The sequence below is a fragment of the Crotalus tigris genome, unplaced genomic scaffold, assembly GCF_016545835.1.
Source record: "Crotalus tigris isolate CLP2741 ecotype Arizona unplaced genomic scaffold, ASM1654583v1 scf7180000017639.5415321, whole genome shotgun sequence".
Taxonomy (NCBI): domain Eukaryota; kingdom Metazoa; phylum Chordata; class Lepidosauria; order Squamata; family Viperidae; genus Crotalus; species Crotalus tigris.
This window is the reverse complement of record NW_024096532.1, coordinates 470,108-490,389: the sequence shown is the minus strand read 5'-3', so window position 1 is coordinate 490,389 and position 20,282 is coordinate 470,108. Positions and strand designations below refer to the sequence as shown.

The 20,282-nt window shown below is 40.1% G+C and overlaps 2 protein-coding genes across 3 annotated transcripts in view; one reads left to right on the top strand and one right to left on the bottom strand.

Annotated features, from left to right (window-relative positions):
- Nucleotides 1–497: 497 nt before the first annotated feature.
- On the top strand, nt 498–15,236 carry IZUMO2 (IZUMO family member 2). The gene is made up of 7 exons (XM_039334901.1): nt 498–732; nt 6,862–6,936; nt 7,728–7,814; nt 8,815–8,835; nt 10,185–10,265; nt 14,344–14,467; nt 15,040–15,236. Exons 1-7 carry the CDS (start codon nt 498–500, stop codon nt 15,080–15,082), a joined length of 666 nt encoding a protein of 221 aa, XP_039190835.1. The 3' UTR covers nt 15,083–15,236.
- Nucleotides 15,237–15,334: 98 nt separating this feature from the next.
- EPN1 (epsin 1) overlaps nt 15,335–20,282 on the bottom strand; it is a 66,472-nt gene continuing 61,524 nt past the window's right edge. Inside the window, exons 11-15 of one of the 2 annotated variants that reach the window (XM_039334955.1) lie at nt 19,605–19,694; nt 18,462–18,479; nt 18,151–18,231; nt 16,889–16,979; nt 15,335–15,495 (exon numbers count right to left, since the gene is read on the bottom strand). In XM_039334955.1, coding sequence (XP_039190889.1) covers nt 15,438–15,495; nt 16,889–16,979; nt 18,151–18,231; nt 18,462–18,479; nt 19,605–19,694 — 338 coding nt within the window. In that variant the 3' untranslated portion in view covers nt 15,335–15,437. The remainder of the gene's footprint in view (nt 15,496–16,888; nt 16,980–18,150; nt 18,232–18,461; nt 18,480–19,604; nt 19,695–20,282) is intronic. The other variant, XM_039334959.1, reaches the window with a different exon arrangement.

Here is a 20,282-nt window from a genome sequence, read left to right as displayed (position 1 = left end):
AACATAAAAGCTTACAACCATTTGTTTAGCAACTATTCAAAGTTGCAGTGTCACTGAAAAAAGTGATTTACAACTGGTCCTCATGCTTACAACTATCCCAGCATCCCCAAGGTCATGTGATCAAAATTCAGATACCTAGCAATATATTTACGACAGTTGCAGCATCCCGAGGTGTCATGATCACCACACGTTTCCTTCCTTTCCTTCTGACAAGTAAAGTCAATGGGGGAAGATGGTTTTGCTTAATGTCTGTGTGATTCACTTAACAATTGCCCTGTTTCACTTAACAACCGTGGCAAAAGAGGTCATAAAATTGCCTTGCTTATCAACAGAAATTCTGGTTCCAACTATGGTCGTAAATCAAAGACTATCTGTATTGGCCAATTGCCCAAACAGAATCTTATGATTCAGTTGATAATGTTCTGCTTATGCCATTCTGATGTCATGCTCAGCAGAACTTCGTGATCCTCTGATTCCTTTTGCTCACATTTTTAGTCATGCCGCTCCTAGGATTTTCTTCTCTGTTGTTCCTGGTATTCATTCCCACCACGATCTGGGCTTGCTTACAATGTGACCCAGTGTTTAAGAGCAATATAGCTAAGCTCCGGACTGACATTGTTCCAAAAAAGATACGGGACACTCGCTTGAAGACACGGGCTGAAGTCCTTCTCAAGGGCCTTGAGGGGGATTTCTTTCTGCATTATGCCACTAGCCAGTTTTCAGGATTGGCAGGTACAACTCTGTAATCCTTTGCCTACAGGTCAGCCCTGCCCTCTGGGCCTTTGTTCATTTAAAGCAAGTGTCCAACCTTGGCAACTGTAAGACTTGTAGACTTCAAATACCAGAATTCCCTAGCCAATTGTGCTGAATTCTGGGAATTGAAGTCCACAAGTTATAAAGTTGTCAGGATTGGACATCTCTGATTTAAAGGCTGTTTGAAAGACTGTCTCTTGCCTATTTTGTCCATCTGGCTCACCAGGATGGGAAGGGAGGGTATGTTACTAAGGTGACCAACTTTTTTACAATGAAAAGGAGGACACAAATAAATTGAAGAAAAAAATATTGTAAATAAAAGAAACATTTTATTCATTACAACAATAAATACAGACAACTTGCATGTGCAAAGTTTGCTAGCCGGGTGTATTGGCGTGCTCAGCAGCAATTCCTATTGGCTTTCAAAAGCCAATAGGGGGAGTAGCACAGCTCATGCAAAAGTTGAAAAAAAAACCCATAAAAAAAAGGTGCCGGAACGCCATTCTGAGCGTTCGATGAGGGGAAAAAAAGCCCTGCAGATTAGTCTTCAAATATCGAAAAGGAGGACATGAAGGAGGACACTTTTTGAGGGAGGACAGAACTTACAAAAAGGAGGACTGTCCTCCCTAAAGAAGGATAGTTGGTCACCTTAATGTTACAGGTCCCATCAATTAGAAACATACATCTGGATGGGACCACAAAAAAGGGCCTTTTCAGTGGCAGCCCCTTCTCTATGGAACATCATTCTCCCTGAGGTACAGTAGGCCCCCACCCAGCGCTTTTCTGAAAGGCCTACAAACATGGTTTGGTCAGTGGTCCTGGGGACTGCAACTAGAGATGGTGAAATGGCTGTTTTGATTGTGTTATTGCTGCTTTGGAGGTAGGGTGGGTTTTTTTAAAATAGATTTTTATTACTGGTATATGTTGGATTTTTAAAATTTTGTAAACCGCCTAGAGTCACCTAGGAATAAACTGGGTACTTATCTAAATGTATTAAATAAACAAATAAAATTAATGCTTCAACACATTTTAATCATGTGTTAGAAATGATTAAAATGTCTTTCTGTATATTAATACAATTTGCTGCTATGAAAATGATGTTCAGCCTACTGAACCTCTTTCAGCAGGTTGTGAATTGCTTTATGAAACGTAGCACAGGGCGCTTACGGGGGCTATTGGCTAGTAGCATCACTGCTGATACACAATACCTTCTGACCTACACAACATACAGGTAGTCCTCGACTTACAACAGTTCATTTAGTGACTGTTCAAAGCTACAAGTGACTTATGACCATTTTTCACACTTAAAACCGTTGCAGCATAGTTGCGTGATCCCCATAGTTGTGTGATCAGAAGCTTGGCAATTGACTCATATTTATGACCATTGCAGTGTCCCGGGGTCATGTGATCCCTTTTTGCGACCTTCTGACAAGCAAAGTTAATGGGAAAGCCAGTTTCACTTAACAACTGTGTAACAAAATTAACTATTGCGGTGATTCATTTAACAACTGTGGCAAGAATGGTTTTAAAATGGGACAAAACTCACTTAACAACTGTCTCACTTAGCAACAGAAATTTTGGGCTCAGTTGTGGTCATAAGTCAAGGACTATCTGTAATTGTATTATCTTAAAAACAGTAACGCTGCCAGGATTGAAACCCAAATTTCCAATTCTGTCTTCATTTTTGTTTTCTGTTTCTTAGTTTTTTCCATCCCACCCCTTTTAAAAATAAGATCCAGAACAGGAATGGAGGAAATAGAAAATAAAATTTCATTCATTTATAATGCTGAATTTGGTGGCAGTCTTTAAATCTGCACCTAGTGACTCATCCCTGGAAACACAGTTAGTTAGAAGGTTTTTTTCTAAATATTATTAAGTTAATATGTATTATTCAAAATATTATTTTTCTTCATGAATGGTCTGATTTCTCCTAGACCACAACACTGCAAGAGTCCTCACCCCATTAAAAAATGATCTGCCATTATATCAGTATTTCAGCGTCAACTCTCTCTCTCTCTCTCTCTCTCTCTCCCTCTCTCTTATAATATCTTTATAAAGTTTCAACATCATACATTAAAATACAAATTAATATAAAAGGAAAGAGAAAGGGATTGATAAAACACATGAAAAGTGCCAAAAGGGAAAAAAAATACATCTGACAAATATAACAGACTTTCTTTATACAGAAATATTAACAATACTTCTTCTAGTATTGTTAATATTTCTGTATAACTAGACAATGAGTTCTAGTTTTGCCTTAGGCATGAAAGACAGCTGGGTGACTTGGGCCAGTCCTTCTCTCTCAGCCCAATCCATCTCACAAGATTATTGTGGGGAAAACAAAAGCAAGAAGGAATATTAGGTATGTTTGCTACCTTGAGTTACTTTTAAAATAATAAAGATGGGATAAAAATCTAATAAATAAAAAAATACAACCACCTTTCTTAATTTTAAAGGGGTCAACTCTCTTACAATTTTTTTTAAAAAATGGCTGTACCACATTGAATGAATCTTTATTACAACTAAGGGCCCAAGAGCGTCAATATAACTGAAAACAGCTAAAATAATTAAATAAATGTAGAATACAGACAACTGTAATGGTTGATATGAAAAGTATGTTACAGCTGTGGGAGATCATTCATCAAGTGGTGTCTAATTTTTCCAGCAGCTACACAGTATTTAGCTACGACCTGATTTAGAAATAATTGACTTTTTTTTTTAAAAAAAGGATGAATATATGCATTGTCAGATCTTCCAGGATATTAATGTAAAAGGGGAAGGATATGTATTATAAATATCTCTGCAGATGGGCCAATAAAATAACACATGCTGGGGACTGTTTCAGGCTCTAGCTTATTTATTTATTATTTTATTTCTTCCCATCACAATTGATACACTCTTGGCAGCTTACAATCATCAAAATCCAATAAAACATCCATGGTTAAAAAAAAAAAGATGGAATGGAAACAAGGAAACAAAGAATGCACAACAGCGTTCCTCATTCAAAAGTCCTGATGGAAAAAGCATCAGCCACATCCAGTTCCTTGGTCTCCAACATGGGTGTGTCTGTGCAACACAACTATTTTTTTTCCCAACCCTGCAAATAATTATTACTAGATTGGAGCTCTGCTGAGTCAATTGTGCTGAAATCCATGGGATGAATAAATGAATCATGGCCATGTCCTCAGGGACTTCAACAGGCCTAAAGCACCCTAACAGGCAATCTTTCCTCCCTTAATGGGACCCAGCCCTTGCTGTGATGAGAGATGGAACTGGCAGCATTAAGACAAATTGTCCTTTCCTGTTTTGTGGCTGATTTTTCTGTGGGAGGGAAAACGGGCAGGTAGGTCTGGGCAAATCATGGCTTAGGGTCAAGGCAAGGTGGAAGGGGTCCTGGACTAGAAGACCTCCAAGATCCCTTCCAATCATGTTGTGAGGCACAAAGAATCAGAACTGCTCGTAAAGTTGCAGCATAGAAAATTTATTCAAGTCTATACACGAGAATGTAGTCAACTAACAGGACTAAATTGGTGCGAGATAAGGGTCAACAGAATTTGTGGGCTGGACTTGAATCTCTTATGGCAATGCAAGGACTCTAAACTGATGACACATTTAACTCCATCTCCCTACCTCTGCCTGCTCTTCTCCTATATCAATGACTCTATTATTCATGGAAACAAGAGGTAAAGCTGTGGTGGGAGGATGTTCTTTGTGGTGTTCTAAAATAACACGAAGAAAATTTTGCTTATTCTATTTCAAAGCATCAGTCACAGACATGATTCTGGTGCCACCGATATGTGTGTCGTAATTCTGTAAGAATGAGGCCAGACTGTTTTGCCCAGAATCCCAAATTTGACTCACAGAAATTAGGAGGAGGAAGAAGTATTCTGTATGTTCACTGCCTTGAGTTACTTATAAAGTAATCAAGGTGAGATAAAAATCTAATATATAAAAATAGATATAGGAGAGAGATATAGAAATGGGAATATAGGAGGACAGGGAACATACATTGACAAAGCTGGGAATTAAGGTTGGCTAATAGTCACACCAGAAACTTCATTGAAAAGATGAGATTTTAAAGGGCAATTTGGGACAGCCAATTTGGTCTAGTAGTTAACGCACTGAGCTAGAAAGCAAACAACTGTGAGTTCAAATCCTGCCTTAGCCATGGAAGCCAGCTGGGTGCCCTTGGACCAGTTACTGTCTTCAGCCTAACTTGCCTCATAGGGTTGTTATTGTGGGGCAAATAGAAGAAGGGAAATATATTGGATATGTTCATTGGCTTGAGTGATTTGTAGAAATAATAAAGGTAGGATATAAATAACTAAGGAGGAAGCAGTATTTAAGAGGTTGAATATCTGGAAGCTGGGCAAGACAGAAGAAGAAAATTGTATCCTTTCATATGATAAAATCATCTTTAAGGGAAGATAGGAAAAATGCTTTTTTTCCAGCCTCAATCAAGAGCCCTTCTAGATGTACCATCAAACTGATTGGGATAATAATAATAATAATAATAATAATAATAATAATAATAATGCAGATAACAATAAAACCTGGCAATGGCTAAGAGCAGGAAAATTGAAGAAAGAGACCGAGGGACTAATTCTGGCTGCACAAGACCAAGCCTTAAGGACAAATGCATACAAAGTCAAAATTGAGAAGACAGCAAAAGAAGTAAGTGCCGCCTATGCAAAGAAGCTAACGAAACAGTGGACCACTTGGTAAACTGTTGCAAGAAGATTGCACAAACTGATTACAAGCAGCGGCATGACAAAGTAGCAACAATGGTGCATTGGAAGATCTGCAAAAAATATCATTTGCCTGTAAGCAAAAACTGGTGGGATCATAAAATAGAGAAAGTCATAGAAAATGATAAAATGAAACTGCTCTGGGACTTCAGAATTCAAACAGACAAGCACCTGCAACATAACACCCCAGACTTAACAATTGTCGATAAGAAAGACAAAAAAGTCTGGATAGTGGATGTGGCAGTGCCTTGAGATAGCAGAATAGAAGAGAAAGAACTGGAGAAGATAACAAAATACAAAGACCTACAAATAGAAATAGAAAGACTGTGGCAAAAGCAAGCAAGGGTAGTACCAATAGTCATAGGCTCCTTGGGTGCAATCCCCAAACAACTGGAGCACCACTTGAACACCATTGGCATTGACAAATTCGCTATTAGTCAATTGCAAAAGGCGGCCTTATTAGGAACTGCTTACATCCTGCGACGATACCTGTAATACCATCAAACATCCACATCTGCCTATCCCAGGTCCTGGGTAAGGACTCGATAGGTAGACAAAATGCCAAATCCAGTCTGAACATCTGGCTGACTGTGCGATGATCGATAATAAAAATATGTGATTGTTATGCCATTTTCCACTGTTCTGATGAAAGAAAGGCGAACACTGTGAAGGGTGCACAATCTGAGACTCCAAAGACCGCATGCGCCCCAAATGCTATGGGGGAGACCTCCAGAATGGCTCCACCAACACAAAGAATAAATACAGATGAATAATTTGGGGATTTCTAAAATTTTCTACCAAAGAGAATTATTCATAAAGGGGAGGTGAATAATTAATTTAATATGCTTTAATGTATTTAATCTAATTTGTCAGTTTAAATTTTAATTTAACACATTTTTAATTTTATTTTAATGTTTAAATTTTAATTAAATTTGAATGTTGAATTAATTTAAATTTAATTTAATTATAATTTAATTTGAATATTTATTTTTTAATTTAATTTGAATGTTTAATTAATTTTAATTTAATTTAAATTTAATGTGATTTTAATTAAATGCAAAGCTCAGTTAAATTAAATTTAGATTTCTTGCACTGCATACAGAGAAAGTGTATAAGTTTGGTCTAAAAAACTTATGTACCTATGCTGTGATTTTAAAAGAAAAACGAAACACCCCTGAAAATCCTAGCTACTTTCATGGCATTTGTATTTACTCTGCCTAAGCCTTATTGTTTCCCCCCAAAGTTCCCTCCACCACTAAAGTATAGCCCAGTTTACTCTATCTTTTTTAAAAAATATTTAAAAATCTAAAAAAATTTTTTAACACTCTATTGCAACTGTCTCTCATTCTCTTCTTCCCAGTTAAAGCCATGGTTGATGCCTTGATCCAAGAGGTGAAGGTCACAACAGAAAAACTGCTTCAAACCCAACTTACAGGTGAGAATACCAGCAGCGATTACACATATTTCTCTATCATCTATCTATCTATCCATTATATATCTGTCTGTTTATCATCATCTATCTATCTATCTATCTATCTATCTATCTATCTATCTATCTATCTATCTATCTATCTATCCATCCATCCATCCATCCATCTATCTAATCTATCTATCTATCATCTAACTATCCACCCATCCATCCACCCATCCATCCATCCATCCATCCATCATCTATCCATCTGTCTATGTCTCTCTCTGTCTATCTGTATCTATCTATCTATCTATCTATCTATCTATCTATCTATCTATCTATCTATCTATCTATCTATCATCTATTTATCTATCATCCATCCCTCTCTCTCTTTCTCTCTCTCTCTCTCTTTCTTTCCCTATCTATCTATCTATCTATCTATCTATCTATCTATCTATCTATCGTATATTCCGGCATACAAGGCAACCTGGCATATAAGATGACCCCCATCTTCGGCGCCGAGTCACATGCCTAGAAAGTTGTCTTATACGCTGGAAACTACCGTTATTTCCGGCGTATAAGACGACTCGGCATATGCCAAGACGACCCCCGACTTCGGTGCCAATTTTAAAGCTTGCCAAAGTCGTCTTATACGCCGGAAAGTACGGTATCTATCTATCTATCTATCTATCTATCTATCTATCTATCTATCTATCTATCTATCTATCTATCTGTCTATCTATCATCTACCTATATCTATCATCTATTCTCCAGTCTTTCCCCTCTAAAGAAAGAAATTCTTGGTGTTTCTGCAGATGAGGATCTGCTGGAAGAATTGGTGAACTTCCGGACAAAGACAACCATGAGTCTCAAGAAAGCTTTAAAGATGTACCAAATACAAGGTTTTGGGTCTTTCCTAATTTCTGCTTCAGGAGTTCTTTTTGTAATCTGGAAATCTTCCTTGTCCTTTGTTTTGTTATTCCATAATAGAAGATATGGATGCATATATGTATAAAGCAGCGGTTCTCAACCTTTGTGTGACGGTGACCCCCGTCACACGGACGCGCCGTGCATGCGTGGCAGCAACCCCCACGCACGGTGCGCATGCGCGGCGTGGCCCCCGTGCGCGGCCCCGTGCGTGGCGTGGGCCCTGTGTGCGGCGCACGTGCGTGGCACGGCCCTGTGCGCAGCGCGTGTGCACGGCGCGCATGTGCGGCGGCGCCCCCGTGCACGGCGCCGCCCCCTGAGGGGGAAAAATGGCGGATCGCGTTGTTTGGCGACCCCCGTAAAATGGTCGTTCAACCCCAAATGGGGTCGCGACCCATAGGTTGAGAACCGCTGGTATAAAGCAATACATACGAACACAACTGAGCACAAAATTTCTGTTGTTAAGCAAGACAGTTGTTAAGTGACTTTTCTTGCCACAGTTGTTAAGTGAATCATTATAGCTGTTAAGTTAGTAACACTGTTAAGTGAATCTGGTGTCCCCATTGACTTTGCTTGTCAGAAGTCACAAAAGGTGATCACATGACCCAGGGACACTGCAACAGTCATAAATACATGTCAGTTGCCAAGCATCTGAATTTTGATCAAGTGGCCATGGGGATGCTGCAATGGGTCGTAAGCATAAAAAATGGCCATAAGTCACTTTTTTCAGGACTGTTGTAACTTTGAACAGTCAGCAAACAAATGATTGTAAATTGAAGATTATCTGTGCAAACTATTTTTCATAGTTACACAGATTGAAAAGGTATAAAAGCTTCATAATTTGGTTCTGTAGAAGTGTAACATTTGGTGTTGCAACTGAAGAGAATGTGGGAACAATTTGCATGTGAAGAAAAATCTACAGATAATATATTATTGGAGGGATGGGCATTCATTTTGGAATCTCTTTCCTTGTAGGTTGTGATGAAAACATATGTGGTAAGTTGCTTGGTTTTAAATGGGTGGGTGGAACAAGAGTCTGCCAGATAAAAGCTAGTGTGGTTGAATAATAATAAGAGAGGATGTGGCTTGGGAGAAGCTTAGGGGTGGCCCCTGGGGGATCAAGGCAAAAAACAGAAGTGTGTAGGAAATTATCTTGCACACATGTGGATCAAACAGTGACAAACCACAACAGAGCAGCAAAAGGATGAAAGAATTGTTGGAGGGTAACAGGAGGGGGAGCTAGATTAGGTTTCCCAAACTTGATGCACTTAAATGTGGAACTTCTAGAAATCCCAGGCTACATGGCTAATATTTTTGGTTATCATCACAAAACAGGATACCATGTTGGGGAAAGTTGAACAAGGTGGAGAACTGGCCCAAGGCAATATCTATGTGTTTGCCCCATTAGATGGGTCAGACCAAGGAATCAACAGCTGTGGTGGCACAGTGGTTAGAATGCAGTATTGCAGGCTAACTCTGCCAACTGTCAGCAGTTCAATTCTGACTGGCTCAAGGTTGATGCAGCCTTCCACCCTTCCGAAGTCAGTAAAATGAGAACCCAGATTGTTGGGGGCAATAGGCTGATTCTGTAAACTGCTTAAAACAACAAAACCAAATCATAAATGAACAAAAAAAGATGTAAAAATAGCATTAACACAGACTTATATACCGCTTCACAGTGCTCTACAACCCTCTCTAAGTGATTTTACAGAGTCAGCCTATTGGCCCCAACAATCTGGGTCCTCATCTTACCGACCTCGGAAGGATGGAAGGCAGAGTCAACCTTGAGCCAGTCAGAATCGAACTGCCAATCTTCTGACAGCCAGAAGTCAACAGAAGTAGCCTGAAGTACTGCATTCTAACCATTGCGCCACCACAGCTCTTAACAGACGATAATAAGCAAAACATACAAAAGAGAAAATTATGAGCAATCTTGGCATATTGTCTGTATGTCAAATAGTAAAAGAAAGGGAAAAAGTATTTCTTCTTTGAAGATGGCCACACATAAAAAACAGGTGACCTTCAACCCCATGATTGCAGCTGCCATCTTGACTGTTGGGCTCCATCCTGCAGACACTGCTGTTATTTTTATAACATAAATTCAGCACAGCCCCTTCTCAAGTAAATGGCAGAGTACGGGCTGAATTTATTTTATGTTCTTTGTGCATTGGCTGGGCCTATATATTGTCTTGAGCTGCTCCCATCTACTGCATGAATTGGGGTTGGAGCAGGTGGGTTACCTTGAGTTAATCATTCCTTGTGTGGAGATTTTAAAATTTAATTTCTCCCACTTTCTTTCTCTATCCCCCCCCCCAATACCCTTGCTCATCCTCCCCCTGTTGCAGCAACATTGAAATATGAAGTATTTAATTGTGGAAGATGCCTGCCAACGGAGGCCTATTGCTTGTCACTAAGTCAGTGCTTTGGTAAGTAAAGTTGGAATTTAAGGTGGGAAAAGGACTATTAAAAGTAATCTTCATTTACCAACTGCAATTTGTACAGAATTATGTCACTAAGAGAAGCAGTCATAAAGTGAAATGTCACAGGGACATGCTGACTTACAACATCAGTTCCAGCTGTAGTGATTGACCAAATCACTCACGGTTATTAAGTGCAACATCACATGACCGTGACTCGCAACTTCCTGCAGGTTTCCCCATTGACTTTGCTCATTGGAAACCAGCCATGAAGATCATCTGCAAAGGGAGATCATGTGACCACAGAATGCTGGCAACCATCATAAATGTGCATTGATTGCTAAGCATCCAAATTCGTGTCCCAAAAGTGCTTTTCCAAAAGACAACTGCACTTTCTTGGATTTTTTTTTTCTTTGAGAAGTAAAACATTTTCAAAGAAAAAACCCAGGGAAGTCCAACTGCTTTTTGGAAAAGCACCTTTTGGACAACCATGACGGGGATGCTTGAGAATTGACTTACCCATGACATTTTAAATGTGATTTTAATGCCACTATTGTATAGATGCATAAGTTATTATCTTATGCTGTTATTTGCATGTGTTTATGTATGCACACAGGTGTGTCGTATAGTGCTTTGTAATATTGTAAGGTGTCTAGAGAAGGTGATGGTTAAAGGCACAAGAGAAATATCTCACAGAATGATTTGAAAACAGAATTTGGTTCAAAGCCTGTTTGTGTGTTGCTTTGACCAGAAGAGGGCAGCACTTAAATTGTTTTGGGACATAACCAGACTGCCATTTTAAAGTACTTTCCTTTACTCTGCATGCCATAGCAAAACAGTATGGCAGCATAAATTGTCCTGCCCTCATTGACAAAGCCTATTCTGCTTCAGTAATTAATCTGCTGAGTTGTGTTTAATTTAATGTGGAAACCAATGCAATAAAGTAATTGGTGGATTCTCTTTTCTTTGTTTCCCCTTGCACCATGTCATCTCTGATAGCAAAAATAACCAGCAATTGCTCTCCTTAAGGTATAATGGAGTAGTCTGAGCTAGTGTAGATTGGTGCTTATAAAGTAGGTGGTATAATCGCCTCTCAAATTGTCTAACTAACAAGTTGCAGCTGAGAAATGCTCTGTGCCTGTTACCCATTAGTTGGGCTGCTTCTGAACGTGAGTTTAGCACTTTTCTGAAGAAGTACTAAACCCATGTCCAAAAGTAGCTTGACAGATCACAGATGCTAAGGGGGGGGGGGGAAAAGTGTGAGGGAACAATCAATAGAGAGCAAACCCTGTCCCCTAGTGGCATTGAGCAAGTGGAGGGTCATGCCCAAAGAACCAAGAACTTCTGAGTAGTTTTATTGTTGTTTGCCTACAGGCAGAATCTTGCCACACTAAAGCAACTATCTGCATAACTATAGATATACTCTGTAAACTGCTAGGGAGTTTATGGAGTGACCAGTAGTGGGATTCAAATACCTGAACACCCAGTTCTCTGCGTGGATGCAGGCCTGGCCTCTAAGGCCTAGAATGGACTTCCGGAAGTGACATCCGTGCACTTCCTGTGGGCTGTTCTAGGCCTGGGAGGCCTCCTCCAGGCCTACGAAACCTAGAATGGACTTCTGGAAGTGACATCCATGCACTTCCGGTGGGCCGTTCTAGGCCTGGGAGACCTCCTCCAGGCCTACGAGGTCTAGAACGGACTTCCAGAAGCAGCATGGGTTCAGCTGGTTCTCCAAACTCCAAAAAATTTAGCTACCGGTTCTACCAATGACTGAATTCAGGTGTAGCTGGGGAGGAGGCAAAATGGCATATACAAAGGGGTGTTCTCCTCCCTCGAATCCCTTGATGGCAGAAGCAGTAAAAACCTGTGGTTACTAATTCTTGATAGAACTAGCAACGAATTGTATATCTGGCCAACTTTGGATCTTATTCCTGGTTGAAACTGACTTTCTGAGTAGCACAGTTATCACCTTCTCTAGTCTTGTATTTTTAAACACAAGTCTAGGGCTCTTTCAAAACAGTACCAGGTATATCAAGAGCCTATGTAAGATCCACCGAGCTCTGGAAGGTTCCAGTCAGTCTAATAAGAGCAAATACCTCTGTAGAAGCCAAGTGTGATTATTCCAGACAGCCCAGGGCAAAGTCACTTCAGTTGGGGGTCATTTCAGGGGGGAGAGGTGCTCCAGGAGCCTAAAGTTGGTAACTGTGGTGGAATCTCCAGGTAGGCTGGTGGGTGGTGTTAAGAGGGGACTGAGTTTGGAGTCATTGCACTGCAGGATGTGGCACAGACATGACCTTCCCCAGAATCCTTGAGGCCTTATCATGCTGTTCCAAGAGAATGGAGTCAGTCTGGAAAGATTTTTGTAACATAGTTGACTTAGCAATAAAACTCCTGCTAAAGCTCTTCCTGAGTGGTTCTAGTTGCTTTTGCCTGACACTAACAGGAGCTGGGACATTTACCACATCATCAGTGAAACACGTTATCAGTTCATGTCCATAGCAGGAATTATATTTTAATTGTATTAATTGTAAAACTATATTTTAAAACTGGAGCATCTAATTTGGAGCAACTATAAAATGAACTATAGTATCAAAGCAGTTTCATGTGGACATATGATAAAAAAATTGTTAACAAGGCACAAAGATGCTGTACAGGTTATCCTCGACTTACAACAGTTCATTTAGTGACCTTTCAAAGTTACGACGACACTGAAAAAAGTGACCTATGACCGTTTTTCACAGTTATGACCTTTGGAGCATCTCCATAGTCCTGTGATCAAAATTCAGATGCTGGGCAACCGAATCATAGTTATGACCGTTGCTGTGTTCCAAGGTCATGTGATCACCTTTTGTGACCTCACAAGCAAAGTCAATGGGGAAGCCAGATTCATTTAATAACCGGGTTACTAACTGATCAACTGCAGTGATTCACTTAACAATTGAGGCAAAAAGGTCGTAAAATGGAGCAAAACTCACTTAACAACAGAAATTTTGGGCTCAATTGTGGTAAGGTGAAGACTACTTGTATTTACAGGAAAATGAGAAAGAGCTCAGAGTGATTTTAAACATTTGAACATTTATATGTACAATATAATTTTTTTCACAGTTATTGTTGGAAGGAGGGTTTTGAGGCACTTTAGTATATCTGTCTGATTGCAATTCTTCAGGTCCTAACAAACTACTTTATAATGCTTTTTGATGTTCAAAGGATTCTACACCATGTTATCTGATAATATTATACATCAATGCTGCAAGAGGGGCACTATTATTCCCATGTTGGAGTAACAAATCCAGAACCTGGATGTTGTTGAACTCCTATTCCCAGCACTGCTCACCACTGGCTGGACTATACAGGTTGTCCTCAACTTACAATATTTCGTTTAGTGATTATTTGAAGTTACAACGCCACTTGTGACCGTTTTTCGCACTTACAACCATGGTGGCATCCCCATGATTATGTGATCTAAATTCAGATGCTTGGCAACTAACTGATATTTATGAGTTTCAGTATCCTGAAGTCATGTGATATCTTTTCCAACCTTCTGACAAACAAAGTCAATGGGGAAAATAGATTCACTTAACACCTGTGTTACTAACTTACCAGCTGCAGTGATTCATTTAAAAAGTGTGGCAAGAAAGGCCAGTAACATGGGGAAATGTCCACTTAACAACTGTCATACTTAGCAACAGAAATTTGGGGTTCAATTGTGGTCGTACATTTAGGGCTACTTGTATGCACCTGATGTAGTTCAGCCACATTTGTAGGAGGCCCAGATTATCTAATTATCTCCTAGAGGTACCCATCTGTTTCCGGTCAGAGGATCCTCTTTTGCTGCAGGCCTCTTGTCTCCCTTGATTATTGTTTAGATGAGCCTTTGTGTCTTGGCACAAGGTTCTTTTTTCTGGGGCTGAACCTGAACTCCATGCTTTTGCAGAAATCTGGCTCTTTCATTTTGGAAGCATGAGAAGCTCTGAAGGGTACAGAAGAAATAAACAAGGGTGGCTTGGAGCAGACCTTTAGCCTTGGGAAGGAGAAGTGGCTGCGTTTTGCTGTTTTGAACCCAAATCTGTTTTTTTTTTATTTCTAGTTGATAACCAAGACCGTCTGGTCCTTCGCTTCGGGGAACCATTGGTGGAACCAGACATCGCTCGGACTGGAGTGGCCATTGTCCTGTGTATGGGTGGAGTGTTGTTCCTGGTGATCGTAGGCGTGTAAGTATTGCAAACAGCCTGTAATCCCCATAGAAAGCAATTTTAGTTTAATAATAATAATAGTAAAATTGGAAGGGACCTTGGAGATCATCTAGTCCAACCCCCTGCTCAGGCAGGAAACCCTATACCATTTCAGACAAATGGCTGTCCAATCTCTTCTTAAAGACTTCCAGTGTTGGAGCACTCACAGTTTCTGGAGGCAGGTTGTTCCACTGATTATTCTAACTGTCAGGAAAATTCTCTTTATTTCTAGGTTGCTTCTCTCCTTGGTTAGTGTCCATCCGTTGCCTCTTGTCCTGCCTTCAAGGGCTGTGGAGAATAGCTTGACTCCCTCTTCTTTGTGGCAGCCCCTGAGATATTGGAACGCTGCTATCATGTCCCCCCTCGTCCTTCTCTTCATTAAACTAGACATACCCAATTCCAGCAACCGTTCCTTATATGTTTTATCCTTCAGTCCCCTAATCATCTTTGTTGCTCTTCTTTTTTCCATACCAACGGTGACTACAAGTAACTATACCCCAAGTACCATGCATGAAGATTTTTGAAAGACACTAATTCTGCTTTTCTCCTAGCATTATCATGTACTGGAGAAGTCAGCTGTATCGTTATGTTTAGCTGTGATCTACCCTCTTCCTCACTCCTAAGTGGCGTCTGCTGACTGAGATGCCCTTAGACCTTCAGAATGTGAAGCCTGACCATCCCATCACAACCTTCACAGTAACTTTGCTCACAGACTGGTATTTTGTCTTCTGATCCTCTTCCCCGTGCTTCCCTATAATAAACACAAATCTCTTACGATTGCAAACTTACGCCATAGTTTAAAAAGAGCGGTTCTAGTCTACTAAAAAAAAATGACAAATGTTCTTCTCTGTACAAATGGGTTTCTTTTATTTAGGCTTGTCAACTGAAGATCAAGAATATTTTGAATGAAGAAAAGTCACTTAAATGGCCTTCTGGCCTATATATGCAATTAATAGCCCAAAGATTTTAGCAGCATGCGCTTCCTGTACTTGAAACACACCAGATACCTGGAAGTGAGGAAATGTGGTTAAGCAGAGAGGAAGGATTCTTAGATCTGATGGAACCGAAGTGAGTTCTAATCTACATATAATAAGAAACAAAGGTGGTGGTAAATTATACTATTCTGCTGTACAGGTTGTCCTCAAGTTGCAATCATTCATTTAGTAACTGTTTGAAGTTACAGTAGCATTAAGATGACCCCATTCTCGCACTTATACCACAGGATCATGTGATCAAAATTTGGGGGCTTGGCAATAGGCATGAATTTACAACAGTTGCAGCCTCCTGGGATCATGTGATCACCTTTTGCGATCTTCCCAGTCAGTTTACAAGAAAAGTCAACGGGGGAATTCAGATTTACTTAACTGTGTGATTCATTTAACAACTGTAGTGATTCTCTTAAAAACTGTGGTTAAAAAAGGATGTAAAATCAGGCATGCCTCACTCAACAGCCACCTTACTTAGCAACAGGAATTCTGATCTCAATTATCATAAGTTGAGAACCCTCTGTATAACCAAATAAAATAAACTACATAAATTCTTGACCAATAAAAAATAAAGGGAGAAAGGTTCAGTCCAAACCTTTCAGATTTCTGTCTTCTTTCTACCGTGTTTTCATATTGCCTACATATATCACAGGATGATCTTGCCCATCAATGTTGTCTTCAAAAAGCATTAAATAAGTATATACATCAGGGAAAGTGACAAAATAGTTATATCTATGAAGGCATTCCCATTTTTTTTCTACAATGTTTTTCAGCCTTAGTAACTTTAAGATGTGTGGATGTCAAGTCCCAAAATTCATAGGGAATTCTGGGAGCTGAAATCCATACATCTTAATGCTGCCAAAATTGAGAAAATGTGCTTTGGAACTTTTGCTTTTATACTTTTTGTTATGTCCTGGGCCAGCAGGCACAGGCTGCAGCGATTGGCCCGGGCTGACCATGTGGATGCCTGGGACAAGAAAAGCTGCTTCCAGCCTTTGCAATGATTGGCCAGCAAGGTATTATGCAGGGGGGCTATAAAAGCCCCCCCCCCCCCCGCACCATTTAAAAATCTGTTCTGTTGGTGTTGCAATAAAGGGGACTGTTGGAACTCGTTGCTTTGTCTCAATGCCTCTTTTCCTGAAACAGAACACTTTTGTTTTAAAGATCAAGGTTTACATTTTATAAATTTTAATTCTGTGCTTGTACAGAAACTCTTCCAGAGACGCATACAATAGGAAGAGTGTCCAGATCCTTTAAGAGGTAAGCATAATTGCCAGATTTGGAAGAAAATCCATTTCACTAACATCCTTTGATTTTTTTTTTTTTAAGGAATAAAAGTAAGGAGAATTAATCTAATGATTTTATTCCTGATCATTTGGGAAAATTCATAGGACTTGGTGGGGCATTTACTCACACAAGTATGATCGAAGTTGTTATCACAGACTCACAAACAAGGAAAACATAAAGAACAATTTCATTGTATTCTGCCAGATGTCTGTCTTCCACTGAAGAAGAGAAAAATCTTTTTTAGCTTTTTGTTAACAAGAAGCTCAGCATGGAAGCAAGGAATCTTCACAATAAGTTAATATATGGGTTGCTTAACCAAGATTTCTCGATTAGACTATAATTTGATGGGCTCATTTTCAAATCATAAGCACTTACCATCACAAAAATGGTGTTTTGTTTTAGAGTCTTGTATGAACCCACATAAAATTTAATGCTGGAATAGGATATCTTTCTGCCCCATCAGTATATTGGTCCAATTGCCTAAAAGGGATCTTTAAATGGGAGCAAGAAGAGAGGAATACAGATAGTTCCCAACCTATAATTGGTCACTTTGCGACAGTTTGAAGTTATGATGGACCAATCTTAGGGCTAGCCTTCCATCCTTCTGAGATCGGTAAAATGAGGTTTCAGATTGTTGTAGGAGATACACCGACAGTGTAAACTGCTTAGAGCAGGGGTGTCAAACTGCCGGCCCACAGGCTGGATGCATCATGCCAAAACCGCGCCTACCCCAGCTCTGGCAATGGGAAAAAAATTGCGATACGTCATGACCAGTGGTGGGATTCAAATATGTGAACAACCGGTTCTCTGTGTGGATGCTACTTCTGGAAATCCATTCTGGGCCTGGGCAACAAAAAATTAGCTATCGGTTCTGCCAAAGTGGTACGAACTGGCTGAATCCCACCACTGGTCACGACACGTCACGTGACGTGGTGAGTTTGACACCTCTGGCTTAGAGAGTACTATAAAGTACTATGAAGTAGTATATAAGTAAGTGCTATTGCTATTGCTACTTACAACCCAGATTCCAAGTTCTGACAGCCCCCCCGAGTCATATGACCAAACTTTGGGTGCTCAGCAATCCAGCTGCATTTGCACCATCCCATAGTCATGTGATTGCGTTTTACAATGGTTTTGCCAAAAATTGCACTAACTTCCAGTTTTTGGCAAAAGGGGCTTCTTATTTTGTATCTGTGGCGGCCTCTCCTTAATTATGCATGAATGGATAGTAATCTGTTCATGCACAAGCCATACCAGATTAAAGAATCTTGCTAACATTTATGGCTAATAATATGCTAACATATCTGGAGATGGGAAGACAATTTCAAAAGGCAGTGAGTTGAGACACAGAATAAAGCAAAAATCACCCTTCCCTTTCTCCATCCATACCTCCGCAGACTTCTCCATCAAAACACTGTGTGGTGATACGCAGACATGTCCAGCAGTCCAGAATAGGTCCTTCTATCACTGCTGCAAAAAAAGAATGTCAGAGTTGGACTTCAAAAAAGCAATCCTCAAAGCATGCATAGTCTTAAATCAGTGTTTCCCAACTGTGGCCATTTGTGTGGACAGCATGGCTGGCTGAGAAATTCTGGGAGTTGAAGTCCACACAGCTTCAAGTGCCCAAGGTTGGGAAACACTGGTGTAACTAAGTAATGAATAACTGAAGACGTGAGGGTCAAAATTTGTCTGATACTTACTGCAGTCCTCTGAACAAGCTAGAAGGTGCAAAGAAAAAGAAAAGAGGATTGTTTTAGAGACTGAAAACTCTAAGAGACTTTTTCCTAACTAATGCATGGTTGAGTTACATGCTCAGGAATACAGAATGCTAAGCAAGTAAGAAATTCAACAATACTGTATTAAGGCAGTGGTCCTCGGCTGTCTCATAGCTATAGGTTTTCCTCGAAGGGACAGTTTTGATATTGGCATCTTCTAAATAAAATATATATTGAACTGATGGGTGAATGCAAAGCTAAGCTAGAGTACTAAGGAAGGGCACTGAATGATAAATTGAATATTTTGGATTTTGGACAATCCAACTCTTCCCCACCACCACCATCTGGCTCCAAGGCACTGGGGAACGCTACATAAATCTTGTTTTATTGATAAAAAAGTTCCACAATTTCCATTAGAAAAAAGCCATGTTTCTTTCTGCCACAAAAGAAGAGTAAAATTCAAGATGGCAGCTATAGTTGCAGGCATCATTTGAACTTCTTCAACATATACCCATTGACCCTTGGCAGATACCCCCCAGTTTCTTGCCATAATAGTAAAGGAACTCTGAGAAGGGAGGACTGGTTCAAAAGGATACACAACCTGCAGAAGCACCTTTTCCAATCTGTCTTTAAAAGCAAATCAGGGTTTGGATGGAGCTGTCTTCTGCTTGGGTTTCCCTCTTCTCCTTTCATGCAAATGCTCTGATAATTTTACCTAACTATAGATTTGGAGATACCTTTTTTTCCCCAATCCAATATGGCTAAGATGCTTATTTTGGATCCCCTTATTTGCACACCACCTCATTTAACCTGGAGTATTTACTATAAAAATAGATTTTCATAAAGCAATGTTTTCCAACCTTGGCACTTTTAAGATATGTGGACTCCAACTCCCAGGATTTCCCAGCCAGCCAAACTGGCTGGGGAATCCTGGGAATTGGAGTCCATACTTCTTAAAGGTGTCAAGGTTGGAAAACACTATCATAGAGTTATTAAATTTGCAAAGGGGTGTGTGTGTGTGTGTGTGTGTGTGTGTGTGTGTGTGTGTGTGTGTGTGCACATATATATGATGGAGATAGGATGGGCTGGAAGTTTTGCCTCTTCTTTTTCACTCTTCAGGATTGGTACCAAGATCAGCAAATTTCTCCAGAATCTGGTGAATCTTCTTTCTCAGGGAAAAGCGGAGCTGGTACATAGAGAGCTGCCACAGAAAAACTCCTAAGAGGAAGGTTAGAAGAGGAGAAAAATGGAAGATAAGAGGATTCTGAATAAGACTGGGTTGGAAAAGATTCAAAAGCACCCATAGAATAGAATATTTGTAGCTCAACACAGTTGGACTGTGGGGTCCTTGGTGCTCCTGCCCCAGGAACAACTCCAAACAAAAGCCCCAGAAGTTATAAAAACCCACCGCTCCCTGCTACATGTGGTCAGCTTTCCCAGAGCCATCTTTGTGTCTGGCTCCCCTCTTCAATAAACTGCAACCTTCTTTCTAAAGCAGTTTCCATTTTGTTTATTCCCGGCTTGGACTGGACCTTGATGAAGATTTTTCTTTCAACAGAGGCAATGACTGAAGCCACATGATTTAAGACAAGATTAAGAATTTTCCTAGTGATTTCAACCTTCCAGCATCTCTCACTAGTGACTAGGTTGATTTGTAGCTGCCAGAAGATGCAATGAAGCAATATGGACGATGAGTTCTAATCTCACTTTAGGCATGAAAATGGGCCTGATGGCTTTGAACCAATCATCAGGAGACTATGAGTTCTAATCCTGCCTCAGGCACAAAAGCTGGCTGGATGACTGAGC